This window comes from Electrona antarctica (genome assembly GCF_951216825.1).
Source record: "Electrona antarctica genome assembly, chromosome: 13".
Taxonomy (NCBI): Eukaryota; Metazoa; Chordata; class Actinopteri; order Myctophiformes; family Myctophidae; genus Electrona; species Electrona antarctica.
Window position 1 is genome coordinate 28,891,831 of NC_136794.1, and position 12,754 is coordinate 28,904,584.

General features: G+C 44.2%; 1 protein-coding gene across 1 annotated transcript in view; it reads right to left on the minus strand.

The window, feature by feature from the left end:
* Nucleotides 1–3,315: 3,315 nt before the first annotated feature.
* Nucleotides 3,316–12,754, minus strand: part of arhgap15 (Rho GTPase activating protein 15) — a 78,664-nt gene continuing 69,225 nt past the window's right edge. Inside the window, exon 13 of the mRNA XM_079518026.1 lies at nt 3,316–5,614. Coding sequence (XP_079374152.1) covers nt 5,431–5,614 — 184 coding nt within the window. The 3' untranslated portion in view covers nt 3,316–5,430. The remainder of the gene's footprint in view (nt 5,615–12,754) is intronic.

Consider the following 12,754-nt stretch of genomic DNA (forward strand, 5'->3'; position numbering starts at 1 on the left):
TGGTTTGTTTTATGGTTAAAGAAGATTTTTGGAAGAGCCAGGCTTACAATTAGGAAAACATTCAGGTTGGGGTTAGTGCATTCAGAGGTTAGCTTTAGGGTTTTGTGGCTAGAGTAATGTCTGCTTTATACTTGGTTGTTTTGTGTGCTGGTGGTGTTGCACATCACCCAAAATAGCAAATCTACAAGCTCACAATGCGGTGCATTGTAGATGTGCTGTTGTACACATCTGCTATTTTTAGTGGGCTTTAGTGAAAAAAAAGAACACTGATGTCCTCACAAAAGTATAGTAATAATGTGCGTGCGTGCGTGCGTGCGTGCGTGCGTGCGTGCGTGCGTGCGTGCGTGCGTGCGTGAGTGAGACAATGCCCTAGCCTCCACCAAGCTCTGCCAACCAGTAGAGGGTGCCATTATGATCTACCCCAGTTTTTCTCAAACCTTTTCATGTCAGGGACCCCCAGGTGTGATGTTGTGTGTTAGGCCGCAGAGTAGACCCCCATCTGAAAAGATACAGTACATTGCTCGTAGATCGGCCATTTTCAATTGGCCGAAATGTATACAGGGCTGAAGTGGTTAATGTACAGTATCTATCTATCTATCTATCTATCTATCTATCTATGCACCAAGTCTCTGTCTGTCTGTACATCTGTGTGTAATCCACGTAACTCGAGAACCGTTCGTTCTTATTTATTTTGATGTCACAGCAGGTGACGATGAAAATGGTGTAGGCAAACATGTGCCATGTGGGTCATGAGGTATTTTATGAAAACAAATGTAATTGTCATTATCGTGTACAGTATACATTTATGATTCATGAAGAATTTAATTCATGTTCCAGCAGTTTGAAAGTGTGACTAATAGTAATATTCATTTGAATGAACTAGTAACATAATTTTAGCAGCATGTGTCCCACTTCACGTTCCAGGGCATTTCAAGATTTCATGGTACTGTACTGTACTGTACATCTACTGTACACCATTTCATGGTATTTTTTGTACTGTACATCATCTCTGTCGGGGTGGAAACCTCATTATGTCCAAAACTGTTACTTTTCAGGATTCAAATTCAAAAATAGCAAATATCTATTAATCTGAGGTCCTAGACGTGTTGCTTTGCACCGCGTTTCAAGATTATGGATCTGCTATACTTTTGTGTGACACTAGCTGTAGTAGTTCATTTACGAAAAAGATGGAGAGGTTTCTGCCCGGCAGCCATGGTGTGTGTGTACTGTACTGCATGTGTACAGTACAGTAAGTACTACAGTCTGTATTGTACTCGTGTACAGTGTTGTACTCTAAAGTACAGTATCAGTGCAAACACATTAATTTGTACCAGCGTGTAGATTTAATTACCTCATACTCTAGTTGGCCAAGTTTTTTTTAGTTTTTTTTTTAGTTTTGTTTAATAAACTGGCAGAGGTTTTGTAATTAAGGCATAAGGCAATCAATACAAATATTCTTCACAGATTAAGTGGATTAATTCTTGGGTGATGGGTAATTAATTTTCATCTAAATGTTGACGTAATGGAAACGTCATTGCATTTGCCATGTTTACCCTGGAGCACACACAGTCTACAGACACAACTCCTTAGATCCACACAGCCATTGTGGCCGCTTTTAATGATCAACTCTAATTGGATAATTAGATTTTTTTAATCTGTTTTTACCAACATTGTTTTCTGCTCCCATGTATGTCTGTCTCCCTCCCTCCCTCTCTCTCTCTCGCTCTCTCTCTCTCTCTCACTCTCTCAAGTACACTTTGGACTTGGACTATTGTATGTATTGTACCTGTCTATAGAACATGCAAATAAAGAATGGAACCAGTTCTAGAACCAAAGTTCAAGGGGACTTTTGATTCTCCTCCGATTCTTTGAGTCTCTTACGATTCTTTGAGTCTCCTACGATTCTTTGAGTCTCCTACGATTCTTTGAGTCTCTTACGATTCTTTGAGTCTCTTACGATTCTTTGAGTCTCTTACGATTCTTTGAGACTCCTACGATTCTTTCAGTCTCCTACGATTCTTTGAGTCTCTTACGATTCTTTGAGTCTCCTACGATTCTTTGAGTCTCTTACGATTCTTTGATTCTCCTCCGATTCTTTGAGTCTCTTACGATTCTTTGAGTCTCCTACGATTCTTTGAGTGTCCTACGATTCTTTGAGTCTCCTACGATTCTTTGAGTCTCCTACGATTCTTTGAATCTCCTACGATTCTTTGAGTCACTCCACCGGTCATCAACTTATTGGCTTAGGAATGCGACAAGAACAGAAGAATCTCTAACTCATAGAGAATGAGTCATGTTTGGGTGACCCGTTTACTCTTACTTATTATTACTAGACGGATGGAGTCTACTCTGGAACGATGCAGAATACACGCGCCCACCCGCAATACTCCTTTACCTGATGTCATTGTACATGTTTACTGCGACGTATCTGTCCTGCATGTGTTTCATAACTGTTGTACCGTCTGCCATGGCAACTGAATGTCCTCCTGCCGGATCAGTACACATTATGTCTGACTCTGTCATTCTTAGAGAACCAACACCTCTGATTTACATGCAGTCACACTGTCAGTAGCACCGTCGTCCGTCTGGACGTAAAAAGTGGTCGGACAATATTTGATATCGAGAGTTGAGACTATAGAGCAACTGCAGTTACTGCACGTAGGGTATAGGCTATATAGCCAGAATGGTCATTGCGACGAGAGGGAACGGTGCTAGAGAGACCACCAGAGCCGGTTGGGAAAAACAAATAAATAAATAGACCAGACATTACCCAAACATTCAGACCCAAATGACCCCCTCTCCGGCACCTATAGTCACTGTGCGCTGTGAGTCTTTTGGTCGTATCTTGTGCGCCGCATCATCCCTTATGCCTAATATGATCAGGCCTTTTTTTCTTTTTTAAAATAGTGAAAAATAATAGCCGATCTACAAGGTCACTACGTGTCAATGTAGCAGTAATAACACTCTAAAAAAGGGGGAAAAAGTTTTACAAAAAAATAAAGGCCTAATAGGATTAGGCATAAGACATAATAAGGCAAGATCCATATGGCTTTTATAACTACTAGCAGGGTTCTGTTTAACTTGAGCTTTTTAATATTCCCTGCATGCACTGTATACTCAGTGTTTTGATTTTTGTTTGCGTAAGAGGCAGTTTAGTCTATCTCTCTCCACTGCTTCGCGAGGACATTTTATTGTGAAAGCGTGTTGTAAAGGACCCCCAAAATTATGTATGTGTTTACATGAAAAAGTTGAGCACTACTGATATATATTTTTCAGTTAGGATTCAGAAGACATTTGTAAGGATTGGACTCAGGTTTTAATGGGTTTAATAATAACAGGAGCAGACGTGACAAGAGTTTGACATGGGTTTTAAAGAGAGATATTGTACAATGCCAATATTTATTGATGAAGGCTTGTTATACGAAATAATCTCTGATCCTCTGTCATGACGTTCAGCTTGGCACACAGAGAGAGAGCACTGTCAACCTAGCATCAGGACTTTTCCAAAGAGCAAACGCAGACTTACCGTATAAAGCAGAAACAACCATTAATCAAAGTTGAGAAATGCCAGTTATATAAAAGAAAATCAAGCACATGGTTGAGCAATACATTGCGGTTTCAGAATCATTATTCGGGCATCGCCGTGACCAACCCGGATGTTTCTTACAAATGGCTTGCATTGAGTGTTGTGTATTCAAATCTTTGTTTTACTACACAACACATGCTTTTCTTTTTTTAAATCTACTTTTTCACCCAAATGTAATTAATTCCTCCCCACCCACATGTACAGTATATGTGTTTGCCATGATGGGGACGGGAGCCAGATTCAAACTCGGGTCCTGGTGAAACACAAGGAGCATTATGGTCACTGGGTGCACTAACTGGCACCCATTTGTGGTAACACACCCTGCGTCATTCTGCGTCCATAATTCTTGCTCTGTTGGCTGTGTCTTTTTGAATTAAAAATAAATCCTCTCCAAACTTTGGGCTAATAATCATCCAACTAATTATTTACCCAGCCCCCCGACAAATCAGCCAATCCAAGCGCAATTTTGGAACCATGCACACTTCTTTTCTTTAAAAAAGTTCTTATGTACTTAATGTATTTCTTCGTAAGCTCATCTAACTTCTCGTTCCTTAAATGCTGAGAAACTGGTAACGTGGGTATTTGCCACTTTAACCCTGTCAACATTTGGCCGAAATAGCAGATCTACAAGTTTATATTTTCACCACAAAACACCATCGTACAACCAAGTATAAAAATATGGCTTGAGTGGTTTGTAAATGTGCAGTAGCCTACTTGGGTAAGCTATTTCTCATCTAGGATCTTCAGTCTTTGCCAAATCCTTCACGTTTTGGTGAACAACTTGGAAGTGCAGGGTGGGACAGATACTGGACCTCCTCCTTACTTTCTTCACAGGTCTTACCAATGATAGTAATGAAGGCTCTGGTCAAAGGGTGCTGATGATATTGTGCATACATGGTGGTTGAGTGGCTCACTGTTAAACACTCTGCTACACTAGTGGGTCTCAAATGGGGTCCAACTGCGGTACACTCATGGTTCCTTAGGGGGGTTTCAAATGGCCCCTCACGGGCACATAGACCCGTAATGGTCCATTTGGTTCCATTTGAACGCTCACAGAGTTATGGGGGTCCCTGCAATTACAGAACTTTGAGAACCACTGTGCGCCACTAAATGGAACAGAGCCTTCATTAGTATCATTGTGATCACCTGTGAAGTCAGTAAGGAAGAGGCTCCAGTATGGCTGCTAGACGGAGCCTATTCATGCTCTGCAGCACGATGGTGTACAGTATGTGTACAGCAGGGGTGCCCAAAAGGTAGATTGTGATCACAAAGGAATATTTAGTTTAAATATATATAAAAAATAATATATATATATATTTTGGCCACTTGAATTAAGGTAGCCTACCTTGATTGAGTGACATCAAAAGAGCCTGTCAGCTCAAACCCACAATGCAATATTTAGTTTTCAAGAGTATTGCTGTGCACAAAAACTTTGGTAGCATTACAAATTAAATACAAAAAACCCTACATTTCTCCCATGCACTTCCAAGTGCATTTATCTTAGCTATATGTAACGCCAGCTCCGCTATTCCGCTATTCCTCAGGTACATATTTAAACAATCTTCAGCAATGGTATATTGTTTCGGTGGGTAGATCTTGTTGAGCTGGTCATTTTGAAAGTAGCTCTCAATTTAAAAAAGTGTGCCCACCCCTGTTGTACATGGGGCATACTGTGTACGGTGTACAGTATGCCCATGGGGTGTACAGTAGGCCCATGGGGCTGCAGCACGACGGTATACAGTATGTGTACAGTATGCCCATGGGCCTACAGCACCATGGTGTACAGTATGTCCCTGTACTGTACAGTATGCCCATGGTGTACAGTACAGTATGCCCATGGGGCTTTACTTGTCCAGGCTGAAGACCTCTTGGCTGTTGATGAGTATTAGCTCCACTATCTGGTTCTGGAAGGCCATGTTGAGCGCCAAGTTCCCGCAGTCGGACAGCTCGGGCCACATCAGCGTCGGGCCGAACACGATGCTCAGGCCCTGCGTGGACATCAGGTTCTTCCTCGAGCAGGACAGGACTCTTGACAAAGAAAAGAATATATAATAACATTATTACACAGAATTAATCGTGGATTATGGGATGTACTATACGATACTATACTATACTATACTATTACTATTACTATTACTTATACTATTACTATACTATTGCTATTGCTATTGCTATTGCTATGCTATGCTATGCTATACACATAACTATTTATCTATCAATTACACACCATGAAGCCTTGAATCCATGGAGATTTTCTTTGTTTTCTCTTTTGTCACATTCCTGAGCCAATATTCCACTATTTGTTTGTTAAGTTAATAGGAAAGCAAAACTATAATTATGTAACGCATCATGTGTGTGTGTGTGTGTGTGTGTGTGTGTGTGTGTGTGTGTGTGTGTGTGTGTGTGTGTGTGTGTGTGTGTGTGTGTGTGTGTGTGTGTGTGTGTGTGTGTTTTGCCTTGGCTTCCTACTGCTCCTGCGTCATCAACTATTGGATTATTGGAATCTATGTCAATTCAAGGCTTCATGGTTGGTTGATGGAAAGAAAAGTAGTCATCTATAAACGAAAGTCTCGTATGACATATATGACATACAGTACGACAGTAAAAGTTAAAGGTGAATTGTTTTACAAAGTATAAAGCGTGGGGAAAAAATGAGGTTTGTGTGGAGGATTTCTGCATTGTACCTAATCGTGCAATCAATGTATTAATGCTACATGATAATACAGTTGCAGACTTAATGCTAACCCAACTAAGGTTCGGTCAGTTTGTGGGTAGAGTAGAGGTCAGCTCAGTGGCCTTGTGGTTAAGAGTGTCCGCCCTGAGATTGGGAGGTCATACCAAAGACTATAAAATGGGACCCAGTGAATGCCTCCCTGCTTGGCACTCAGCATGGAGGGTAAATCCCTGTGGCATATTATAGTCCAGGGGGTGTACTTGTACATCGTAATCACGTAATGTATCTGTACGCTACAGAAACAGGATATATGCTCCTGAGTCCTGGCCTATACGGGCCACATCCGTTGGTTTCCAAGGCTATTTACTTCTTACGTCCTCAGAGGTCCTTGCCCTTTTGGCGAGAGAAACGACTCCCGCTACGAACAACACGCACTTCTATTATTCCTGTCTTTTTTTTACCCTTAAATGGCCCCTGTCGAAATGGTATCTCGTTTCAATACTGGCAACACTGGTATGTCATTTAGTGAACCAAGCTTTAGGTACTAAAGATCCAGCCCAGGTTGGGAGCCACAACCCAAACCACTCCAGTCTCCACACCACGCTTTCAGCAGGAGCTGTGTGTGTGTGTGTGTGTGTGTGTGTGTGTGTGTGTGTGTGTGTGTGTGTGTGTGTGTGTGTGTGTGTGTGTGTGTGTGTGTGTGTGTGTGTGTGTGTGTGTGTGTGTGTGTGTGTGTGTGTGTGTGTGTGTGTGTGTGTGTGTGTGTGTGTGTGTGTGTGTGTGTGTGTGTGTGTGCGTGCGTGCGTGCGTGCGTGCGTGCGTGCGTGCGTGCGTGCGTGCGTGCGTGCGTGCGTGCGTGCGTGCGTGCGTGCGTGCGTGCGTGCGTGCGTGCGTGCGTGCGTGCGTGCGTGCGTGCGTGCGTGCGTGCGTGCGTGCGTGCGTGCGTGCGTGCGTGCGTGCGTGCGTGCGTGCGTGCGTGCGTGCGCGCGCGCGCGCGCGCGCGCGCGCGCAATGCAGAACATCCATCGACTCAATTGGGGGAAAGTTCTAAAAGTAATGTGGAACGAGGTTTTAGCGCCGAGAGCCTGGAAAGGCAAGGGAAACCAGCAAATGCTTGGCTCGGTGTGACAACTTAACATCCATTCCGCGTATACCGACTTGAACGAGAGACTCCACATTCTGCGGTCGGGAGCAGCCGGCGCACGAAAGGTAGCAAGCATAAATATAGTGTGTTTAACCCCAGCTGGGGGGGGGGGGGGGGTCATGCACGTTGTCGGGTTTGAACCTCCCTCCCTCTTTGCAATTCTTCGAGAAGGTGTTCCATTAAAAAAAAGGCTGAGCTTAACCACTTTAATTAACCCTGGCATACCTATTTTGGGAACATCATTAGAGGCATTATAGCCCATTAACAAACACGTGCATGGTATGAGTTTGTAGATACAGTATACCATATGCTTTTTTGCAAGCATTCAAATCTACTATTATCGAAAATATTGGAAGGGAGTTATGTGAGGACGTTAGGTCTGCACTGGGTCCATTTGGGGAGTGGAGGAAGTGATGGAGGAAGGAGCCGAAGCAGGCAGTCCAGGCAGTAACAACAGGAGAGTTCTGCATTCTCCCCACGCTGAGGCTTGGCTGGTGGTCAGAGGCAGGCCAGGCTGGGCTTGGGGGGGCGGGGGGGTTGAGGAGAGCCTATCTCCACGGAGGGAGGCAGCCCACAGGCTTCTGGGCCCGTTATGGAGTGAGGCCTGGAACAGGATGGAAGGACTGTGGCTGAGGGCCCATCTCCAAGCTGTCAGTGGGCTCTTGACGGAGCGTTCTGAGGTGGGATCGCGTCCCTCCTTTGCCCAAAAAAAGGATCCTGCACATACACACACGCGCACGCACACACAGGGCCCCTCTCGGCAGCATAATTGCATCCAAAAGGTATTGTCAGCCTGCCAGAGCGTGTTCATTCGTTGGTTCTTCGTCTCCACCAACCACCACACTCTGGCGTCTGAAGCGTGGTATTTCTGGGAGAGCCTGAGTGATGTTATCTATGGCTTACGTGTCATACAACGCAAAGCAGGGGGGGTCGAGAAAAAAAATAAAGTAATGCGCCCCCGTAAAATCTCCGAGCCCTAAATTGTTATTTAGATGCAACACACATGTGTGCTGTTGAAGAATGGTTTGTGACGCTTCAATTGTCCTCCCCCGCATACAATATGTGCTTTATACTGGAGGCTTATTTCAAGCCACATTATCTTATGGGACAATGTACCAAAAAGTATAGCAGGAAACACTCCATATGATGATGTTGCACTGTATTTCCTGTCCTAATAGATCAGGATGTACGGTAGTTTGCTGTACGACAAATAGAGAACATTGCCAATCGACAAGTTCACAACGCACACATCACAAGCTTGTACGGTACTGTATGGATCGGCTCTTTTCAATATTTTGGAAGGAAATTAATTGAGCAATTTAGAAAAATGTTGAATTAAGTTTTTGTTTTCTTTGTAAATTTCCCCCCAAAATACGGACGGCAGGTTAATTGCATGTGCAATTGGTTAATTGCATGTGATGGCCAACATCTTGCCCTGCCATATGTCATTAGAATATGGCCTCGTGTATGTGCGTGCCATGCATATTCCTTAACCTCATTAGCGGGAACAAAAGCACTGATGATCATCCACACTGACACAGTCATTATGAATAATTATCCTCATCTCACTTTTTGAGCTAAGAAATGAAATTTTCCTTGAAATATGCCTTTAATCTGCCCCACGTCAAAACGGGGACCTTGCGCAGAAGTAATAATGCCCACAACACACACTAAAGTGGGCTAATGGCGTATGGAAGTCAATCGGTGATAAAGGACCACTACCGGAGCGGCGAGCGAGCAGTAACGCATTGCGTTATTGTTTGCTGTAATGGCATTTTCATTCCGTCATTAGATCATGAAATATGCATGTGCCGCGTGGTGCCCGCCAAAGCTGGAAATAATGGTTGATTTATACGCGGTCGGCGTGCCGGCGCAACGCGTCGCAAATAGCCGATCTACAAGCTTAGAATGTGTTGTGAACGCATTGCGTTCTGAGCTTGTAGATCGGCTAGTTTCAGGTGCAGCGACTCTGCATATATCAGCCGTTAAAGATGCATGAACGCTGAATAATTGGTAGAAATGGTTCTGGGGGGGAAAGAAAGTTGTAATTGTATCCAGATTTTTTTGGGGGGAGCTCGGTTTCCAGGTGGGTGTTGGTTACATTGCAGGATGTCGATTCACTGCCACCCCAATTATCAGCGCTGCTTAAAAAGCACAATTACAGAGTTTTATTATCACAATACAGTCTCCTTAAATACATGCTCTGCTGCAGTCTGCTGCTCTGTGTTGGTTTTTTGACTGTCAGACACCAGAAATTAAAAACATATATATATATCGTTATAAAAAAGAAGATTCTTTTTTTGGGAAAATCAATAAATCTGGCTTGGGTTCATGCAGGAGATATGGAGGTACAGTACTCTAAACAGCAGCAGTGTAGAATATAGCAGTAGCACAGCTCTCGGGGCTTGAGGGTGCCAAAGCACTGAAGCAGCTTCGAATGAGAGGTGTGTGTGTGTGTGTGTGTGTGTGTAACATTTTTGCATCCATAAAATAGTCAAAGTTGTTTTGAATGGCATATAATGCTTATGAAGCATTATATGCATTTACCTTGCCTGCCTTAATTGCTAATTCCGATATTATCATGGGCCCTTGTTGGATTTATCCACTTAAACCCTCTATTCTTTGTAAAACAGGCTAACTGTTGCGACACATTGTGAGCTGTAGAGCGTCTATTTTAGTTTTTTTACTTCATAGGGCTTAAGTGATTAAGTAATTTGTCTCAAATTGAACAAGCAGTGTATGCTATACTGTCATACTGTTAGTCTTATTGTTGAAGAAGCTCCTGGGAAAGTGAAAGTTATTAATACATATTGTGCATCATGCATACAAATGTCAACGCATACAGTAGGCTACACAACATGCACACACAATCATGTATTTAACAAACACTCTCTAAACTAAAACTGGAAAGCATTTTATAAAACGCATCTTTTAAAAGGAGCCTGTTCCATCAGAGCCCCAGAATAAATTCCTGTTCTCCAAACAAATGTCCTCAATTACACTGTACGTGCAGATAATGAAAAACAATAACAGGTGACGATCATTAATTTACTGTCAGTATATGGAAGAGTTGTAATTAAGATTCCTTTCATGGTAATTGTCGCGGATGTTTCTTTGGATGCAGACCCGTGTTGGGAATGTCTGACAACTGCTGAAAGTAAAAAAAAAAAAAAAGTGTAGCTGCAACATTCAACAGATGTGTCTCTATCGCTGCAGAGAGACCAGCAATTAACTGAATGCATTTTGTAAAAATATGTGCAGTTTCCAATTAGCCGGGAGTCTCTGTATAAGAAAGGAGACAGAGGGAGGGAGAGTGTTGTCGAGGTAATTTGCATGTCCCTCACACCCTGGGTGAGAGTTGGCAGCCCTGACTCGCAAACTGCCCCCTGGCACTAGTAGTTGACCAAAACTTGCAAACTGCATACACTTTCTGTATTTTCAAGAACCCCCACAACGTCCCCTGACCCCACTTTGAGAACCACTGGTTTAAAACAGCCCCTATAGTATGTCAGTGGTTCCCACACGTTTTAGCCCAAGACCCAAAGACGTTTGCCTGGTGAAACAAACTAGTGAAAACAGCAGATTTTTTCACTACTGCCTCAATTCACTTTCGCTATTTTCTTATATATTTTGTTATACAATGGTGGCGTGAGGCATACGGTACCAATAGCTGATCTACAAGCTCTGCAACCCATCGTGAGCTTATACATGTGCGAATGTCGGTGCGGTTTGCCAATAATGACATGCTAAAATAGGCTCGCCAGGTTAAATTGAGTAGTTAAATGTGGCAGAATGCTGAGAGAAGAGTGTTTTGTTCCCAAAAGTAAGTGTGTGTGTGTGTGTGTGTGTGTGTGTGTGTGTGTGTGTGTGTGTGTGTGTGTGTGTGTGTGTGTGTGTGTGTGTGTGTGTGTGTGTGTGTGTGTGTGTGTGTGTGTGTGTGTGTGGGTAGAAGAGCGAGACAGAACAAGTTTGCTTGTGCACACACGTGTGTTTATACAGTATATATATGGTGAGTTTCTGTGACTAAGTGTTTCTGGGTGTGTCCCTGAGTGCAGCGTAAGTGAAACCCGATTAGAATGTGTACACGCTATAATTTCCCATTTATGTCTGCAATTAACCTCAGCCCCATGCCTGTACACAGTATATCACTGCTTCCATGGCTGTCCTGGCATCAGCATTTTAACTTAATTAGAACAGTACAATGATCTAAGGGTCTGGATTGCCATGCCTAATGGCTCACTAATGATCTCAAATAAGAAGACTCAATTATTAAAGTAATTCTACTGTATATTCACAGGAGGAATACATCACCTAAGCTCCTCTCTGGCTAATTCCCTGGCTCTGTGGTGATCGACTGGGAGTTGGTGTTAATACACCAGCTGCTGATTCTCCTTCCTTCTACGTCTATAGCGTTGCTCCACCACCTCCTCCCTTTCATTCCCCTCCACATCTCACTCCTCCTCAGCCCCCCACCCCCCCGCCCTACCCACCCCACAACATATCCAACTTCCTTTCTGTCCAGCCTTTTTATTGTCTGTCCTTTGACTTCCCGCAATCGACCTGTATCGTGTGACACGCGGCACGCTAGCCTGGGGGACAGACAGAGAGATGCAACTGCCCCCCCAAACTTTTTCCTCCTCGGTGTGTGTGTGTGCCAGGCTTTGGAGGAGGAGCAGAAAGTGCGATGCCCGGTGTGTGTGTGCGTGCGTGCGTGGTGTGCGACTCACGGTGCTGTGCACACTGGCCAGTGTCCGGGGCGTGCCCAGGAGGTGACCGCAGGGCTCCGTTGATATGAACTGACGAACCATTGATAGCAGTCCACTAGAAGCTGACGTGCGCGAACCCAAGATGCCAATGCTAATTAATTAGCATCTCATTTTCCGTGCGCGCGGGGGAGGGGGGGGTCATGACAGGAAATGGGAGCTGGACCATGATGGCGTCCCCTACCCTCCACCCACCCACCCACCCTACCCCTCAGCCTGGAAGGCTCGCGCTAATTGGGTCAGGATCATTGCCTCCTTCAGGATCATGGGACAGATAATAAATTGAGGTGGGGAGAGGGGAGGAGGGGCTAAGAAGGATGGAAGGAAGGGTTAGGGGGGCTGGGGCTGTTGGGGAGGGGGGGGGGGGGGGGTGCAACAGAAGGGGGTAATGGCTCAAGAGGTTGAAAGTGGACGTGTCACTGTCTCAACGCGTACCCACAGGGCGTATACTCACGACCTGAGCTAGAAAATACCCAGTGGTGCGCTGAGGCAACTCGCGGCGGCGGAAATGTTTCCTGCCGACCACTATGTCCTAGTTTAGTGTGGTGATTCTCAGCAATGTCTTAGTGCAGTGATTGTCAACCTTT